Source organism: Ichthyophthirius multifiliis, assembly GCF_000220395.1.
Source record: "Ichthyophthirius multifiliis unplaced genomic scaffold scaff_1120509251349, whole genome shotgun sequence".
NCBI lineage: Eukaryota > Ciliophora > Oligohymenophorea > Hymenostomatida > Ichthyophthirius > Ichthyophthirius multifiliis.
The window spans coordinates 31,610-51,892 of NW_004085960.1; the positions used below are offsets into that span (position 1 = coordinate 31,610).

The 20,283-nt window shown below is 18.6% G+C and overlaps 7 protein-coding genes across 7 annotated transcripts, besides 12 other annotated features; 1 reads left to right on the forward strand and 6 right to left on the reverse strand. All coding sequences in view use genetic code 6, as the record gives it.

The window, feature by feature from the left end:
- Positions 1–453: 453 nt before the first annotated feature.
- IMG5_186680 (hypothetical protein) lies at positions 454–876 on the reverse strand (the record flags this gene model as incomplete). The annotated part of the gene is made up of 1 exon (XM_004027212.1): positions 454–876. One exon carries the CDS (start codon positions 874–876, stop codon positions 454–456), a length of 423 nt encoding a protein of 140 aa, XP_004027261.1.
- A 594-nt stretch (positions 877–1,470) lies between these two features.
- On the reverse strand, positions 1,471–2,901 carry IMG5_186690 (MORN repeat protein; the record flags this gene model as incomplete). Its single annotated transcript, XM_004027213.1, has 6 exons — positions 1,471–1,654; positions 1,699–1,764; positions 1,831–1,901; positions 1,959–2,254; positions 2,302–2,348; positions 2,387–2,901. 6 exons carry the CDS (start codon positions 2,899–2,901, stop codon positions 1,471–1,473), a joined length of 1,179 nt encoding a protein of 392 aa, XP_004027262.1.
- Positions 2,902–3,108: 207 nt separating this feature from the next.
- Positions 3,109–3,153: a microsatellite.
- Positions 3,154–3,279: 126 nt separating this feature from the next.
- Positions 3,280–3,346: a microsatellite.
- Positions 3,297–3,380: a microsatellite.
- Positions 3,301–3,372: a microsatellite.
- A 1,717-nt stretch (positions 3,381–5,097) lies between the features above and the next one.
- IMG5_186700 (hypothetical protein) lies at positions 5,098–5,745 on the forward strand (the record flags this gene model as incomplete). The annotated part of the gene is made up of 2 exons (XM_004027214.1): positions 5,098–5,312; positions 5,421–5,745. The coding sequence occupies 2 exons, from the start codon at positions 5,098–5,100 to the stop codon at positions 5,743–5,745; spliced, it is 540 nt and encodes a 179-aa protein (XP_004027263.1).
- A 1,513-nt stretch (positions 5,746–7,258) lies between these two features.
- Positions 7,259–7,296: a microsatellite.
- Positions 7,259–7,306: a microsatellite.
- A 19-nt stretch (positions 7,307–7,325) lies between these two features.
- Positions 7,326–7,374: a microsatellite.
- Positions 7,341–7,374: a microsatellite.
- A 584-nt stretch (positions 7,375–7,958) lies between these two features.
- Positions 7,959–7,991: a microsatellite.
- A 272-nt stretch (positions 7,992–8,263) lies between these two features.
- Positions 8,264–8,322: a microsatellite.
- A 103-nt stretch (positions 8,323–8,425) lies between these two features.
- Positions 8,426–10,948, reverse strand: IMG5_186710 (hypothetical protein; the record flags this gene model as incomplete). Its single annotated transcript, XM_004027216.1, has 3 exons — positions 8,426–8,502; positions 8,560–8,705; positions 10,886–10,948. Coding segments are annotated over 3 exons (286 nt in total), but the record flags the coding sequence as incomplete, so codon positions are not given.
- IMG5_186720 (hypothetical protein) lies at positions 10,273–10,675 on the reverse strand (the record flags this gene model as incomplete). The annotated part of the gene is made up of 1 exon (XM_004027215.1): positions 10,273–10,675. A coding segment is annotated over one exon (403 nt), but the record flags the coding sequence as incomplete, so codon positions are not given.
- A 5,375-nt stretch (positions 10,949–16,323) lies between the features above and the next one.
- Positions 16,324–16,354: a microsatellite.
- Positions 16,355–17,387: 1,033 nt separating this feature from the next.
- On the reverse strand, positions 17,388–18,263 carry IMG5_186730 (protein phosphatase 2c, putative; the record flags this gene model as incomplete). Its single annotated transcript, XM_004027217.1, has 1 exon — positions 17,388–18,263. One exon carries the CDS (start codon positions 18,261–18,263, stop codon positions 17,388–17,390), a length of 876 nt encoding a protein of 291 aa, XP_004027266.1.
- A 713-nt stretch (positions 18,264–18,976) lies between these two features.
- Positions 18,977–19,468, reverse strand: IMG5_186740 (hypothetical protein; the record flags this gene model as incomplete). The annotated part of the gene is made up of 1 exon (XM_004027218.1): positions 18,977–19,468. One exon carries the CDS (start codon positions 19,466–19,468, stop codon positions 18,977–18,979), a length of 492 nt encoding a protein of 163 aa, XP_004027267.1.
- A 690-nt stretch (positions 19,469–20,158) lies between these two features.
- Positions 20,159–20,209: a microsatellite.
- Positions 20,210–20,283: the final 74 nt, after the last annotated feature.

A 20,283-nucleotide genomic window follows, 5' to 3' on the forward strand; every position in this document is an offset into this window, starting at 1 on the left:
CTGAAAAGTCAACTTATCTAATAACTTTAAAAATTAATTTATTAAAATTTATACTAATATTTTAAAAACCATTACATATTTTAATGTTTTTAGTTTTCATGGATAAAATTACTCATATATAATATAAAATTTAGATTAATGGAATTTTTTAATTATTATTTAGTTTAACTATTATCAAACACAAAAAACAAAATATCAATGTTTTTACCATAAAATAGAAGTTAATAAAATTAATTATAATAATATACTTTAAAATATCAATCAAAATATTAATTATAAAATAAAGTTTTGAAATTATTATATATATAGTTATGTCCTATATTTATATCAATATTATGTATTTAAATAATATAATTAAATAAAGTTTTAATAAAATTATATTTAATTTAAAAAAAAAATTAGTTACAAAATTTTTTTATTAGAAATAAAATAATAATAATAATAATAAAAAAATCATTTTTTTTTTGCTGGCTTTTTGCTATCTTTAGCGACCCCCCCTTTAGCATTAGTCTAATTATTAAAAATATCATCATTTTCAAAAAATTTATCTGGGTCTTTCCAATTTGGATTGGCCTCTTTAAATATAGTATTTTCCCAATTATCCAATTCATTAAACTATCTTTTATCTTCATTAATAATTTCCAAATGTTCCCTTTCCTTCCACGTAAGTTTTCCAGGAACTCTAACGCTTTGGAGTTATTTTTCGCTCGCTTTTTTTTATCTTCTATCTGCATTAGTAGAACCTGGAATAAGTCCCCCAGGTTTGAAAAAATCAGCCTAATATTCCGGAAACCTATAAGGTTTATCACCCAAACTATTTACAGGCAATAAATTTCGTGCGCTCATTAGACTTTCAACTCTAGTTTTAGATTGCATTTAATTTTCTAATAAATATTATTTTTAAGTAGTTTTATTTGCTTATTAAAAAGTTCGAATTCCATTAGGAATATCTTCTATATGCCCTGATATTTTTTCTTCGAAATGAAGCAATTATGCCCTTGGCTTTTTCTCTTTAACATTAAAAGGTATTTTTTTTAAACCTTATCGGACTTTCGAACCCTCTTCTGAGAATTATTTATTACTTTTCTACGGAAACACTTTAAATTATGGTCTATATTCTAATACATCTGATGGATGCCATTCAAAATGTTTTTTTCCTTATAATTCTATTGGTCCTCCTTCTATATTCGAATTTAATTAATCTACGGGATGTATATGTTTCCGATTTCCTAAATGAAACTTAGAACTTTATATACCTGGCCAATTTAATGTTGATATAAAATCCATAGAAACTTATGTTTTTTTTATCTTATTTTATTTTTTTTATTATTTTTACGTATTATTTTTAAGAAAAAAAAAAAATAAAAAACTAGTTTTATATAATAATTTTTTTTTTTTTTCATATATATTAATAAATACAGATAGTTATATAATTTTAATATTGTAATTTCATCATCTTTTTCCTTAATATCACTCATGTTCTTCTTCTTCAGTTTTTTTTGTCCATTTTATGCGTTTTCCATCTATCCACTCTCCTTCTCTTTCTTATCCATTTGAACCTATATATACTCCAACTCCATGTTATTTACCGTTTTCCCAATATCCTTAATATTTTCTTCCATCAGGCCATTCAAAGACACCATATCCATGTTTTCTTTGTATAAATAAATAAAATAAAATTAATATAAATTATTCAACTTATCATCTAAATAATCTCCGTTATATTTTCGTCCATCAGCCCATTAAAATTATCCTTTACCATCCCTTTTTTATTTTTATTTTATTTTTTTAAATAAAAAAAAGTTAATAAAGAATACAATAAATATATACATCTTATTATTTTTCCATTCTCCAATATATTTTCTTCCATCTGCCCATTCATAAGTTCCATATCCATGTATCTAAAAACCCGAATACATATAGTTTTTTTTAAAAAAAGAATAAAATATAAAAAATACATTATTATTATTAAATTAGCCATTATAAACTGATCCATCAGCCCAATGAAAAATACCTTTTCCATGTTTTTTTCCCATATCATATTCTCCTTCATACTTAGCCGCATCAGGCCATGTCTCGATTCCAGCCCCATGCTATTTATCTTCATACCAATATCCTTCATATTTAGCCCCATCTGTATGATCATAAAATCCTTTTCCATGTGCTTTATCATTTTACCATTCTCCTTCATAAATATCTCCATCTGCATGGATCAGTCTACCTTTTCCATTTGCCATATTATTTCTCCAATAACCTATTATTTATATATAATATTTTATATTTTTTAAGAAAAATAAATACCTTCATAAAAAGATCCATCTTGCCAATATTATTTACCTTTACCATGTCTATTTATATTTTTTTAAAAATTAAAAATAAAAGCAACCTTTAGCCATTTTTCCATTAACCAAGGTAAACTGCAGAATTATCAAATTCATAAGGACCTAATTTAGGCAAAAATTCATCTTCTTGAGTGTCTTCATCATAAATGAATTATCCGCATTTTTCATATGATTTTTTTGTTGCAGGATTATCATAAACTGGAATTTATGAAATTTTTTTTGCTAAACTGTCGTTTGGACAATGAGTTTATTAAACATCGTTTTCTTCTTATTATTATTCATTTTGTTGATTATTTTATGTAATTACAGGTTTCAAACTTAGTTTTTTTTAAACTTACTAAATGCTTTATTCTTTTACTTGTTTTTCAAATTTTCCTATTGATGTATCACTTACATTTGCATTTTGAACATTTAAATTCGTATTTTTATTTGTTATATTTATATTTTATTCTTCTTCTTTTGCTTCTAAATATAAGGGAGAATCAGGACTTTAAGGCTTAAAATGTACTTCTTCAATATTTTCCCCATTTGGGCCTGTTGTACAACATTAATTTCCCATATTTTTTTTTATTTTTTAAATATATTTTTAAGTGTATTTGTTATTAAAATTATTTTTATTTTATTTTAAATGTTTTTTTAATTTTACTAAATAATTTAACATTATTTTTTTTGAATTTTATTATTATGAAAAATATTAGTAAATTTATTAAAACTTTTATAAGTTTTTATTAAATTTTTAAAAAATATAAATTTGTATAATTCATGCAAATATAATTAATAAAAAATATAAATAAAAAAAATTATAAATAATTATCTATATTAAGAATAGTATTTAATATATTCTCTATTATGTTGTTTATTACAATTAAAATATATAAAAAAAAAAAAAACACAAACGAAAAATTTACTCATTTATATTAAATAAAGAAAAAAAAAGAAAACAAAAATTATAGAAAATAAAAATATCAAAAAAAAGACATAATAAAAAAAATTATAAAAAAAAACAAATAAACAATAAATTAAAAAAAAATATAAATAGAATTATATGTACAGAAATCGAAAAAAAATAGCTTTTAAAACACTTGTAGTAGTAGTATTTATATGTTCCGTGTATTTAGGCAAAAAATATGCAATTCCAAGTAAAGATGTAGAATGCATACATGACCCAATATAAGAAGCATTGTCGCAAATGAATTAATTAGTGAACACTAATGTTTATTTAGCCAAATTTTTATAAATTTCAAGTTCATTATTAATGGATATAGTATTCTTAACACTTTATATTTATTGGATTTTCCACATATAAACAGGCAGAATAATATATTCGACAGCAGTATATTATTCAGTAAGAGCTTTTACATAATTATTAGTAACATTGAGATTTCCTAACGGTTATTATTGGAAAGATCCTTAGTTTCCAAGCATTGTTGTTCCTTATGGACATACAAGTGATTTTTTTTATAGCGGACATTGCGGGTTTTTAAATTTGTGCGCTTTAGAATGGCTTAGAATAGGAAAAGTAAATCATTTTAAAATTGTTTAGTTTATAAATGTATATATGGCTCTTGTTATGTTAATTTTTAGAATTCATTATATGATAGATATTAGCACTGCGATTTTTATGAGTCATTATATTTTTATTTTAATAGAAGAACAAACTACATAACTTGATAGTATTTTTATTTAATATTATGAATAAATAATTTAAAAAATTGGTAATAAAGATGTGACAAATGATGAAGAAAATTTATATAACAATTAATAACAATAAATGCTTATTATTAGAACTTGATTTCCTTTAATTTTTTTCATATAAAAAAATATAATTTTTACTCTCTTATTCTTCTGTCTTACTTATATTAATTAATAAAAGAAAAAGGCAGTTTATAAAATATAAATGTAATTAGTTATTATATATTTTTTTTTTTCTATATAATTATATAATAATTTTTTATTTTATTTTTCTATTTTCTATCTTCATTATGCATTGTATAAAATAATATTTGTTTTAAAATTTTAAATTAAATTATTATAAATATTAAAATTGTTAATATATTAATTATTTAATAAATTTTTATTTATTAAATAGAATTATATTATAAAATATATAATAAATTTTTATTATTAAACTTATAATTAATAATTATTTTTTTTTAATATTTTTAAATAAGAATTTTCATTTTTATTTTTGACTAAAAAATTTATAAATAGTTTTGGTATTTTTTTAATTAATATTTTTTTAAATTTTGTTTTGAGAATATCATAATTTTTTGAAACTAAAATAATAAAAATATTCAAATATATGTAATCATTTCATTATTATTATTAATTTTTTTAATATTTCTCAAATTTTTATATTATATTATTATTTTTTTAAAAAAAAATATCATAATTATAAAAAACGAATTTTATTATAGATAAATAATTAAAAAACCTTTATATAATAACAGATGAACTATTTAAATATATTTTTATATTTAGATATGCTTTATTAAAGTTATATATTTATAAAATCAAAAAAATTAAAAATAAAATGTACTAAGAAAACGCAGAAAATACAAATCAATAAGACTAAATTAAGTTTGAATAATATAATAATAATTAAAATTAAAATGATTAGTAAACATAATAACTAGATGAAAATTAAGAATAAAATAATTAAAAAAGTATTATGAGTTTATAAAAAAATTCATAGTTAATCTTATTTAAAAAAGAATATATAATACCTTAAGTAGATGAAATAAATATAAGAGAAATGTCCCCTAAATCTATTGAAGCATGTCGTCGTTTAGGCTTTAGAGCTTATGAATTGAAAAAAAAGAGTAATTAAGATATAATTTAAATGATGAGATAAAAAGACAATTAAGCAAATCCTGACTAAGAGACATTATAAATGTTCTAAGCTCATTTAGAAGAAAGAAGAGGATAAAAAATTATACAAGTTTAAAATAATAATATATAAATATTTTTGTAAGCAAATAAAAAAAGATGAAAGAAGAAAGAAATAAAATTGAAATTGAAGAAAAAATGGGCTATTTCCAAATAATTCATAGTCAAAAATGCTTAAAACTTCTTAAGTTCTAAAAATAATAAAAATAAAAAAAAAGTATTTTATTTAAAAAAGGGATTTGGATTTGATTAATCAATATATACAACTTCGTAAATGGGCTCAATATCGTTAGTAGAAAAAGAAAAAAATATGTTTGAAAAAATGAAGAAAAGATAGGAAATTGAAATAGAAAAAATGATAGAGTTTGAAAAAATAACTTAAGCAATAAGATAATAAAATGAAATAAAAATGTAAAAAGCTTATGAAAGGGAATAAAAAAGATAATTAGAAAATAAATAGTTAAAAATAGAAGTAAAGAAACATTAAAATATTTAAAAAAAAAAAATAGACTGAAAAAAAAAGAGTAAAATAAGAATAGGAAAGGCTTAAAAAAGAACAAGAATCAGAAGCTGATGATAAAAAAAAATAATTACAAGCATTTGAAAAAGAATAAGAAAGAATAAAATTATAATAATAAAGGGAAGAAGAAAAAAGAAAGGAAATTCGTTTAAAAGATGAACAAGATAAAGAAAAACAAGAAAAAATGAGATAATAAACAGAAATAATTTTAAATAAATAATAATAATTATTGGATGAAAGAAGAAAAAAAATGAAAGAATTAGATGAAAAAAGGATATAATAAATGGATTTTCAAGCAAAAAAAAGAAGAGAGTTAGCAGATATTAAAAGATATAATCATGAAAAGAAATTAGAATAATGCAAAACACTAAATGATTTAATAATAGCTAATAAAAGGACAGTACACATATTTTTAAAGTTATTTTAAATATACTTTTTTACTTTAAAAAAAAATTAAAATAGGGTTTTGAATAAAAACAATTTATTACGGAAAAGTATTTATTTATTAATAAATAATTTTTATTTCTTATCAATAAATAAAAAAAAGAAAAAAAAAATAATTCGAAAAATAAAAATAATAACATTTGTTTAATTTACATAAATATGCCGAAGAAAGACAATAAAAAATTAATAATGTTTTATTGAAAAACGAAGAAAAAGAAGAATAAAAAAAATAAAAATATTTGAACAAAACATTCCTATATGAAAAGAAAAAAAAAGAAATGGAATAAATCATTAAAAAGTAATAATAAGAAAAAATTAAGTATTTTTAAGAAAAAGAAAATAAAATTTAACAAGTAATATAATTTAATTATTTTAATATATATATATATATAATTAAGATTATTTCTATTAATGAAAATTTAGTCGAATAAAAAAAAAATGCATTATTGAAAGTATTTGCATAAACAGATGAAAAAGTTGAAAGAGCAAATCAAAAAAAGCTTAATGAAATAAAAGAAAAACATAACAAAAATATTTTAAAAGAATTTGATAAAGATGAAAATATTCGCAGAATGGAAGCTGTATAAGAGCTTAAAAAATAAAAATTATAAGAAAAAATTCAATAAGATATTTTAAAATGCTAAATTATTGAGTTTTTTAATATATATTTATTTTGTATAAAAAGAAATTATAAAATAATTAAAGATAAGAAAGGTTATTAATGATTAAAATGGCTCAATAAATAAAAAAATAAATGGACGAAAAAAGAGAATAATAATTAAAAGATTATGAAAAGAAAAAATATAAAAAGGGTAAATTATTATATTTTTTTTTTTTTACAAAATTAAAAATATTTTTTGTTTTAAAAAAGCCTAAAATTATTCGTTAATTTAATAAAGTATATAAGAAGATACTTATAATGAAACTTATAATTAGAATACTAGTTTAAATAATTAATCGTAGAATTATTAAGAAGCATAATAAAAAAATCAATTAAATTAAGAAAATTCAAAATAGTAATAATTACATTAATGAAATATTTTAATTTCTTCAATAAATATGAAATAATATATATTAATAATATATATATATTCATAATATTTTAATAATAAAATTATTTATAGTAAATATTAAATATAATATTTTTTAAATATGATTTATATTTAAATATATTTATATCATTTAAATGTTGAAATTCTTATATTAAATATTAACAATCTTTTATAATAATTATTAAGAAATTATTTTATTTTTAAAAATAAAATTAAGATAAGCTATTATAATAAATTTTTTATTTTCAAAATTTAATTTAATTTTATTTTATTTATTTATTTATTTAAAATATATCTTTTTATAATTTTATATTTATCAATGTTTTTTCTATGCATCATCAGAATTTACAATACTTGCTTTTCCTCTAATTTATTTTAAATATTCCTCACTGTAATGAGTTATTTCTTAGTTAGGTTTTTAATTTTCAGCATATTTTGAGCCTTTTTTTTTATATATTTTAAATCCATACAATCTTGGAATGTAAACAGATGTATTTTTTTGTGGAACTAAATCTTAATAAGTCTTTATTAAATGTATTTGTTTAAAATAAATAATTAATTTTATTTAAAAAATAAAATAAAAACCATAAGTAAAACATAAGGGAAAGAAACACCAAAATAGCAGCCATCAATATCAGAACTTAAAAAAAAAATAAAAAAAATGCATTATAATATTTTCAATTCTAAATTTTACCATCTATAATTTAGAAAAATATTAATAAAATAATAATAATAATAATAATATAAAGTTACTTCTTTTTTGGAATATAAACATCTTCACATTTAGGACAAAATAGCTATTTTAGAAAAGTAAAAATAAGAAAAAAATATTTAAGTGAAATAATAATAATTATACTTTAACTCTTGAGGTTTTTAATTCTTCACTCATCCCTAAAGGTAAAGCGTTTTATCTTTCACAAAGAACTCGTGGACATATTCCAAATGCTCCCATTAAAAACTTTTCTCTCATCATTGCAAGCCCTTTTTTGTTGTTGTTTAAAAAAAAAAAAAATTATTATTATTATTATTTGCATTTATATTTTTTTATTTTATATTATTATTTTTATGCTTATATGCCTTTTGGAGAGGTGATAAATCTGGCATGGATAAGTCCATAAACGTCTGTAGCTTCTTAATAGACTTCAAGAAATCTAAAAACTTAATTATTATTTAAATACTTTTTTTAAAAAACCTTTCATCTTCTAAATCATCATCATCAGGAGTTTCTTAAGATAAAATCATTTCGATGGCATCACTAAAATTAAATATATAAATATCTTTATATTGCTTATTATAATTATATAATAATAACTTGTAATGATTAAATTTTTATTTGATTCCATATAAATTAAAACTATCTCTTATATAATTTTCATCAACTTCACATAAAAATTAATGATCTTCTAGTGCGCAAAACCAACTAATCCAACCACCTTAAACATCAGAATATTATGATTCCTCTTTTTTAACGAATTTAAAATATTTTAAAATTTTAAATTAGATATTAAAGATAACCTGACATCTAGATATTAAATTTTTATTATTATCAAATTAATTTAAAAATAAAATATTATCAAATAAAAAAATAATATTTATTTAAAATTAATATTTGAAAAAAATAAAGACAAAATAGTTTTTTTTTTTTTTTAATACAATATAATATATTATTACAAAATATGTGTATAATATTTTTATTTTTTTAATAAATTCTTAATTTAAATTAATACAATGGTTTTTTTTATTTAAAAAAAAAAAAACAATAATAAAATAATTGTAATCATAGATTTATTTATAATAACTCAAAACTATAAAATTTTATATTTTAAGCATTTATTTTAATTATTTTTATTTTAAATTTTTAGAATATTATTAACTACCAAATTTAAATAAAGATTTTTTATATTAAATTTTATTATATTTACTTTAATTAATTTAAAATTTAATATTAAGTATCTAAAAATATTGGAATATTTAAATAATAAAATAACATAAGAAAAAAATTATACATGTTTAAGTTTTTAACTCTTTTAAAATTTTGTTGCTTTATGATAATAGTTTTTAATACATTCTGATTTTTTTTATTATTTTCTTTTATATCCTCCTGCGTTTCTATCAATAAAAAGCCTATATCTAACATTATCAATTACAATTTCATAATTATTATGAGGATAATAATAATTAAAAAACTTAATTTTATCAAATAATGTGATAATAAAATACTCCAGACTTTATAAATTACTTTAAGAGAGTTAATTTTTATTTGAATAATTAGAACGGATTATAATTTAATAATTATTAATATTAATATTATTGCGATTATTATTAAGATTTAAAATTTCCATTTTAGCCAATTTATCTTTATATTTTGATTATTTAATAAATGATTAAAAGCACATGTATTATAAACAATTTGATTTTCAGAATTGTTAATTAAACCTAAAATTGATTTTTTACGAATTTGGATTTAAATGTAATATGGTAAATTAGATTTTCGCTAATTTATTGAAGATTTTCTATTTCTAATTGCTTATTATTTTTAATAACTTTTAGTGTTTTCATTTTTGTGTTTAAATTTAGCATTAGAAGAATTACTACAATTATATTCTATAGAATTTATTTTAAAAATAGAATGTTTTTTTTTATTATTATTGTTTCTTAGCTTCAATATTTAATTTATTAGAAATTAAAGAATCAAAAGGAAAATTATTAGTTTGATAAATTTATTATTTAATTTTAATTAGATTATTTCCTTATTAATTTTTATTTTATTTTGATATTTTACTATCATTACTAAAATATTATTTCTATTCTTGAATTTCCTATTCTTCTTCACTTTTACGCTCCTTTCTTCCGCAAAGCCTTTAAATAATTATTAGTATTCACTATAATTCATATAATTTGTAATTTATATTAAAATACTTTGCAATTAATAATTTCAAATATAGAATATCTGCATTTTTTTCGATAATAAATAGTATTATACCTGAATTTTTTTTTTCTTTTGATTATTTTTATAAATAAAAACATGCCTTGATAGATTAAATGCGTTTTCGGGTATTCTATTTCAATATAATTTGCTTAATTATATTAATAAAATCTTATTTATGCAAATTTTAAATTCTTTTTTTATTATTAATACTTCTTTAATTATTTATAAAATCCCATAATCTTATTTATTATTTTTTATGATATCTATAAACTATTCTCTTTTTATCCTATATACTCTACAAAAGCCTGTAGCTTTAGCAACTGAAGTCCTCAAATTACCAGTAATAAAATGTATTTCTCCGAATATTATTTTCTGGAAATTTTATGAAATGGAGTTTGCTTAGTTGAATTTAAACACATTCTTTAAGTATGTAATATATAGAAGAATTATCATTATCATTTTCTTAAAAAATAAATTCTCCAGGAGAAAATAGGGATTTCTTTATAATTTAAATTATTTAATTTTTTGAATTTAGTTTAGATATTACAAATATATATTCTAAAATAAAAATTTACCTTATATTTCTCCTATTAAGGTACATTATAATTATTTATAAAGCTTATTTATAAATTCATTTTCTAGTTATTTTAATATAACATTAGATTTCTTTTAATCCTAACTATAATTTATTAATTAATTTATATTTTACATAATTAGTTATTCTAACTCTTAAATTTTAATTCAAGTCTTGTTCTCTCATTAGACCATCCATCTATAATTTTTAAATATAATTTAATTTTTTGTTAATACATATTTGTATAAAAATGTTTTAAGTATTTAATTCTATATATATTAACTATAAATAAATGTTTTATAAACTAATATATTATTTTAATAAAATGGTATTTGAAAAGTTTTCTCATCTTAAATTTGAAATAAATCTTTATTTATAATTTTATAAAAAAAAATAAAAAAATTATTTAATATTAATTATTTACAAAAAAAAAATTAAAATAATTTAAAAATGTAAAAAATAAAATTTATTTTAGCTATTTTAAACTTATTTTTATTTTTAAAGAAATTTAAATTTTAAAAATGTTTAAATATATGTCAAAAATATATTTTTTAATGTTAATATTGCTTATATGATTAATGCTGTAAATGCGTATTAAAAAAAACTTTTTTGTTTTGTTTTATTTTTAAATATAATTATTATTTTAATCAAAAAAGAATCAAGGATATTTTTTAAATAATAATACATGTAATAAATGTAATCAAAACTGTAAAAATTGTATTGAAAGCAGTATTAAATGCATTGAATGTGATTCGCATTAAATATTAAATATAGAAGAAAATAAATGTTATGAATAAAATACATAATTAGAAAGTTACTATATTTTTAATAATATGTATTATAAATGTCCTTAAAATTGTAAAAAGTGTATTAATTTTTAGATTTGTTTAGAATGCTTAAGTTAATATTTTTTATTTGAAAAATTATGTGTGAAAAATTGTCCTTTAAATTATTTTTAAATATAAAATAAATGTGAAAAATGTTATATAGAAAATTGTTTAAGATGTAAATAAAATTCTAAAAATTAAAAAATACAATTATGTAAAAAATGCTAACCTAATTTTATTTAATTTAAAAATACTTGTGTTAAATTTTGTCCTTAAAAATATTTTTAATACTTAGACTATTGTAAAAAATGCCATATTAATTGTTTATAATGTTTTGATTAAACTGAAAACTCATGCTTATAATGTGTAAATATTATTTTTTATATATAAAAATAAATAAAATAAAAACAAACAGTAAAAAGGATATATATTAATTAACTAATAATGCATTTTGTAATCAAAAAATATATAAACTGAGACTTAATGCCAAAAAATATGTTTATAATGCGAAAAAAAACATCTCAATGTATAAAATGCCACAAGGGTTTCTTTCTTTATAATAATAAATGTATAAATTAATGTCCATAAACTACATTTTCAAATCTTAAAACTTAAACATGTGATAAATATCCAAATAAATACTAAAAATATAGCTTAAAAGAATGTTCTAAAGGTTAATTTTTATATTAGAACGGATATTGCAGAACAAAATGTAGTTTTACATATTATTAGAATAACAAAGTATGTTAAAGATGTCATTTTTATTGTTTGGAATGCATTTCTTATCAAATTTGCATTAAATGTAAATAAGGTTTCATTTTAGATTCTTAATAAAAATGTAGTAAGGACTTTAAATAAAGAAACTAAGTTTATTCAAGTCTTTTATTTTACTATTAATAGGAAAAATTACTATATTAATCAAATGATACTATAATTTTAAAATAAGAATGGTGTCCTTAGTAATATTTTTTAAAAAAAAACAGAAAATATTGTCAAAATTCTCCATTTAAATGTGAAAATAAAAAAACATTTATTTAATATGAAAATAGATTCTTAATTATTACCGAAAAGTTTATTTAAAATTGTCCGCAAAGTTTTTTTAATTATAAAAATACTTGCCTTTAATGCTTATAAGGATGTTTAATATGTACATAAGCTACTTCATGCTTATAATGTGAAGAGAACTTATATTTATTTGAATAAAAATAATGTATTTCTTAATGTCCAAAGGGCTTTTTCTTATAAAATAAAATAAAATAATGTTTAAAATGTGAATTAGGATGTATATAATGTTAATTAAGTATATGCTTAGAATGCTAAGAAGGCTTTTTTTTATAAAATTTTAAATGTTATAATAGATTGATATTTTAGCAAACTCTAAAAGAAATATAAAAATGTGAAATAAATTAATACTTAAATTAATATAATTAGTGTATTTCTTGTCCCGATTTTTGTTTTTTTTCATGTTTTTTTGATTTTTTTTTTTAATAAGTTAATTGTCTGGAAAAAGTTCATTTTAAATTTCGTTTTCTTAGATATTTTTCAAAAAAAATTATTAAAAATAAACGTAAAATTTATATTATAAATTTAAAATATTTTATAAATAAATTTGCATTTTTTTTTTTTTTAAATAAAAAAAAGCCTTATAATTATAACAATAAGAAATTTAAAACAACAATTAGCCTTTTAAAATAAGAATAATGATTTCATGTGAAGTTTCTAATTGCTCAAATTGTAATTAAGACCCGAAAAAATGCACACTTTGTGACGAATCTTATTATTTATTAAACAAAAATAATATTGATTAATGTCTCTCTTAATGTCCAGACTATTATTATTCTGACATAAATAATTAATGTCAAAAATGCTCTGTAAATTGTAAAATATGTACAAATTAATCATAATGTATTTAATGTTAGGAAAATTATTACCTGAATTGTAATTTTTCATGTATTTAAACCTGCCCCTAAGGTTTTTATATATAAAAGACATATCAATAATGTTAGAAATGTCCTGAAGGTTATCAAGAATGTACTTTAGATGAAACTAGCAAACAATTTTTTACATAAAAATGTTTTCCTGATTATTTTTTGGAAGAAAACTAATGCCAAAAAGCTTGCTTAAAATATAAAAAATAAGTTTTATCTAATGATGGAATAAACTTATGTCTTTAAGAATGTCCTCAAGGTTATTTTGAGCTGAATAATTTATGCTTTGTAAAATGTCCTTCGAATTTTTACGGTTTTTAATAAAAATGCATTTCGGAAAAATTGTTGAACGAAAATTTAATTAAAGATTCTATTTTAAAAATTGCTTAAGTTAAAATATGCTAAAATAACACGTTCAAATTCAAAAACTAATGTATTGATAACTGTCCTAATAATTTGTTTGGATATGAAGATCTTTAAAAAGGGCCTATATGTATAAATAAATGCCCTTAAAACTATTTATTAGATATCCAAGTAAATAAATGTGTAAAAAAATGTAATTTGGATTAGTTATTGGAAAAAAATGAGACTGAAAATATATATTTTTGTGTAAAAACTTGTTCATTAGATAAATACTAATTCAAAGATTAATGCATTTCTAAGTAAGAATGTATAATATTAAATCTATTTATTGTCGAAATATAAAAATTTTGTGTGTAAAATTGCCAAACTTATCAAATGTATTCATTCAAAATTTAAAATAATACCAAAAATTAAGATTGTAATCTTTAAGATTTATAGAAATATAATTAATTATGTATTCCTTAATGCCCATGTGGCTTTTATATTTAAAAACCTTCTTTTTCTTGTTAGCCTTGCTAAGAGCCTTGTATTGAATGGTATATTTAAAATTCTAAAAAAATTGAATAACTATAATATTTATTTATTTTATTAAAAAGTTATCAAAAAAATATTTGTAAAAGATGTTAGAATCAATATTTTTTAGAAAATTCTATCTGTAAATCAGAATGTTCTTTTGGGTTTTTTTTTTTTTTTTAAAAAAAAAAAATAAAAAAAATAAAAGTTATTTTAATTCAATAATAATTCTAAATGAAGATGATCCATAAACACTTTTTATCGAATCATAAAATTATGAACTAAAAATATGTTAAAAATGTGATTTTCCATGTAAAACATGCTAATTATCATCTCTTTAATGTACATCATGCTTATAAAATTTACTGTTATAAGATAATTCTTGTGTACCTTAATGTGATATATAAAGATACAATTCTGCTGCAGGAATATGCTAATCTTGTTCTTTGGAATGTCTTTCATGCTCTGAAACAGATAAAAATTGCACTTCATGCCGAGAAAATAATTTTTTTTTCTTAAATAAATGTTATCCTAATTGCTCATAGACAAATAATGCAGTTTTTAATAATTAAATTTAAAGAAAGTGCCAACAATGTTATTTTAGATGTTCGAAATGCTAAAATGAAAGAATGCATGCTTGCAATGAATGCACTGACTAAAATTATTTTTTAGAAATAAAAAACGAATGTTATTAATATTGCCCAAAACCTTATTTTAGGCTTGAAAGAGAGGAATAAGAGGCAGATGGAAATGTAAAAATAAGCAAAATTTGTGTAGAAACATGTCCAGAAAATTATTTTTACTTTATAAGTGATGACTAATCCAAGTTCTTTGAAAGAGAATGTGTAAAAAAATGTAAAGGACTTTATAATGCAAGTAGTGAAAAAAAATACTGCGAAAAAAACTGTCCTCCTAAATATTACCCTAATAATAATATTTGTGAAAAATGTCATGATAATTGTGATTCATGTTATGATAAGTAATTTTTTTAATTTTTCTATTTTTAAAATAAAAAAGAAATGATAATAATTGTATATAATGTGCTATTGGATTTTACAAAATTGATCAAAAATGTGAAAATAATTGCCCTAAAAATTAATATGCAAATGCGTTTTCCCGTTAGTGTACAGAATATCTTTATTGTATTATCTAAAAAGCACCTAAATCTAATGATATCGAAGAAAATTTTTTACTTAATTTCAATAAGGAAGTTAATATTTTTGATTTGAGACAAAATTTAAAAATATATTCATATAATTAAGTTTTGGTTTCTTAAAATTTTATATAATCAGTAGATGGTAATACAACTTTTATAGCAAAAATATTCTATTAGCAATCTCATCCTAAATTTAATGTTAGTTTTGATTTTTCAGAAATTTATGCTTAAGACCAATCACCTATGTCAGAAAATAATTAAATAATTCTAGTTGAAGTTGATTAAGTTAATATAATTCCTCAAGGTTAGATTAAAATTAAAGAACTTTAAGAAGGACTTTTTTATAGTTTGACTGCTATTTTTTTACTTGTAGGATTGTTATGTTATATTTTTGATTCAGATTTGAGTATATTTTGGGCTGCATTTTAGCGATTTTAGTTTATTTACTATTTGAGCCATTTAAGTTATTTTGCTAACCATAATATATACGAAAAAATTCTCAATTAATTATTTAAAATATATGTTTTTGGATTTTTTGAGAATTTTAAAATTATGGAAAACGAAGACAACTTTATCGTAAATAGCCTATATTATTTAATACTATTATCCCTTTCAATTTTATTTAAATCAATATTTTAAAAAAGCTTAATTTGTAATTATATTTTTCTAAAAATGAATGAAGTTTTCTTTATGCCTATTATATTTTACATTTTTTTATAGTTTTAGTAATTTTCCCTTTAAACTTCGATTCTTTCAATAGCTAGTATTTTTGCTGTATTACTTGTATTTTATTATATTATTTTTTTTTATATTATTTACAAAAATACTTTGCTTATACCTGCAGAATATATCCCTTCTCACTATTTTCCTCTAGTCGCTGAATTTAAATAATCTCCTTTTATAAGAAGAATGTTTCCTCTTTTAAATTATCTATTTAAAATTGTCCTTTTTGCACTACTTGTATTTCTTGATAGCATCTATTAATTTATATCTTTTTTATGTATATATTCATTTGTTTCGATTGTTTTTTTATAATAAAACCATATAGTTCTAATTTTGTAAATTATTTAAACCTCTTTTAGGATATTCTTATTTCTACTGCTATTATTGCTTTATATTTTATATAGAAATAAAATGAAAATTATGTTTATTTAATTTTTTCATTGATAGTTTACATTTTATACTGTTTTATATTTATTTTTCATAAAATAATTTCTTTTAAGAAATTTTCAACTAAAAATAAAAATTGGAAACAAACTTTTAAGAAAAAAATGACTTTAATGGATAAACTTAAAAAATAGAAAAAACCTTTAAACTAAAAAGAAATAGAAATAGAACTTTAAAACGATAAAAATCAATATGTCTTTATCAAATATAATACTGGTAAACCGTGAAAAATAAAAACTATATATACATATATTTTGAAATTATGTTTTTTATATTGTAAAAATATTCGATTTTTTTTAAATAACTATATATGCAAACATTTAACTAAATGTTTCAATAACTTATGAGTTATTATATAAATTTAAATGATTATATATTTTTGTTTGCAAACAAATTAAATATTAATGTCGTAAATATTTCAATCGTTTTTTAAAAATGAATATAAAATAGTATATTTTATATAATAAAAAATATGATAATAAGGTTAATTTAATTCAAAAAAGTTTTAAATTATATAGATAAAAACGAAAAAAAAGAAACTTGAAAAGCTAAAATAATTTAAAATTATTTATAAAGTAAATACTAAAAATATTATATATATTTATATATATATATTTTTTTTTTTTTCTTTATACAAATATAAAGAAGAAAAAAAAAATATAAAAATGTGATAAAATCAATTTTCAATGTTTAATTCTAACAACAATAATACTCATATTATCAAGCCCAACCATATTTCCTTAAGTGCAAGGAGCAAGAATAGAATCTAAGAATTATTCAACCTAATTTTAAAGGACTTAACTTTTATCATTAAAATATTCTACAATTTATTAATTTGTTTTACATTCCCAAATTCCATCACAACCTAATACAATTAAATTTGCATCTGTATTAATTTCAAATTCTTTCACATCAGGAAATGCACTAATCAGGAAAGACTTAGGATCTTTATTATTTTCATCTGCTAAATTTCTTTTATACTCCATATCTCCAAGAGCCCTTGAAAGATTTAAATTTCCATTAACCCTTCCATTATAAATTTCTCCTCCTGCCTTATGTATCCTTTATTTTTCAATTTAATTTTCAGGTTTATGATCTTCACTTAATTCTACTGCTTTTCCTCCAACACATATTACTGATCTAGAATCTCCACTATTAGCGCAATATAATTTATTGTTTACTATAAGACAAACATTCGCTGTGCATCCTGCATTTGTATTTTATAGTTCTTCTCTTCCTAAAGGGCTTGTAATTAATTAATCCATACACAAAAACGTCTCTTCTAGGGCTTAAACATATTAACCATTTTTATAACTCTAATTTTCAACTAATTATTTTATAAAATATTTTTCTACAAACTCTGCAACTACTTTACCACCATGTCCGTCAAAAACACCAAATATATGCTTGCCTTCTCCATCAAAGTCTAAACAAGAGATATGAGCGTCTTCCATTTATGCTCTCCAGCCTTGCATTGATGCTGCGCAGAACTCCAATCTTTGATTTTACCCATTTACAACTTTTTTAGTTGTTATTGGTTATGCCAAGTATATTCCCATAATTTTTGTTTATTATTATTTTTTTTATTTTTTTAAAATATTTAAAAAATAAAAATAAAAATAGTATGAAAAAAATGAATATTAATCTTTTATTATATTATAAGATAAATATATTGCATATAAAAATTATTAAAAATATTACTTTTTTTTCCTTTATTTAATTTATTTGAAGAATATATAAAATTTTTTCTATTTTTTTATTATATTTTATTTTACTAATATCAACTTTGTTTGTAATTAATAATGAAATAAAGTTAGATATAAATAATTTTTATAAATATAAAACATATTTAATAAATACAATATTTGTATAAAAAAATTATAATTTTTTATTATTTAACATTACTAAACATTTTTTTAAAATTTTTAATCTTAAGTAAAAAAAGAAAATTTTCAAATTTAATATGTATTATTTAATATTTAAAAATTATTATTATGAACATTCATTTTTTTTCTAAAGTACCATTTTTACATAACAAATAAAAGAATGCTTAAAGATTCAAAAGCAATAGCAAGAGAAAGAGGAATATCAATATTATATTTATAAAAATAATGAAGCTCTGCAATTATATTTTAAATAAAAAGCTCAGCTGTCGAATATAAAATAATATTTACAAACATTCTTCTATATTTAACAGTAGTAATTATATATTAAAACCAAATAATTACCATTTGTATTACTCTTTAGTAAATTTTAACATCTTCACACATTCTCAAAGAAGTTAAACTATGGCAAATTTGAACTATTAATCCGAATATAAATGCTAGAATAAACTAAAAAACTACTTGCTTTTGGTAAAATCTTCCATGTTACCACCATTTTAATAATTCATTTTCATATTTCTGATTTCTTTTAGACCAATAAATTTACTTAGTATATTATATAATTTGATTTTGATCTAAAGTAATTATTTTTTCCACTAATATAGTATTTTCATTATATTCATCTTTTAATTCTATACTATAAATAGGTCTTTTGTTTGGATATTGATTTGATATTAATAAATCGTAACGTTCATTTAAATATATTTTTTTGAAATATTAAAGATCTTTAATTTCAGAGTTCTTTTCGATTAAAGCAATATTATTTATTGGACATTCTAGAATTGAATTAGCACAGACATATATTTAATTTTATATTAGGAATGAGCATTGTGCTTCATCTATTTAACATTTTTCTCTATATTTTATATATCCATACTCATATAAAATGCAAACTTAAATTAATTCCTATTCTTTTTTATTTATATTTGAAACTATAATATTATTTTATTTTTGAAAAATTTTACAAAAAAAATTTTGATTTTAAACTGATAAATCTTAATAAGGGAATGGGCAGGATTTATTTTCTTATTGTTTTTTTATAATCAAGTCTTTTACATATTTAATATTTGATATTTATTCTATAAAAGGGCTAATTTATTGAGGAAATTATTCAAAATTTTAATAAGAAACAAAACATAAACTTATAGAAAAAATATCAATAGCAATTAGTATAAATAAAGTAATCCAATAATAAGCAGATTTAATATAGACATATTACATTAGTGAAGTTTAATAGAAGTAAGCTTTTATATAGTTTTTTCTAAATTATTTTATATTTTTATAAATTTAATTAATTAAAATAATATTATATATATTTTTTATTTTTAAATTAAAATATGTATAAAAATAATATAGTCAGAAAAAACAAATTAATATTATAAATTTTTAAAAACATTAATAATAATATTAATAAAAAAAAAAATCATATTAATTTATTATCTATTTAAATGTAAAAACAAAAAATTAATTTGATATTAATAATTATTCATTTCTGACAAATTAATAATTATTTAAAAATATTAAAAATTTATTATTTTAATTTTTATATAAAATTTTTAGCGAAGATTTTCTTTAATTATATTTATATTTTACATTTATTTAAAATTATATTTATATATTTATTTTTAACTCATTTTTATAAATCCTCACTATTATAATCACTATATTACTATTAGTTATTTCTCCTCCTTAATAA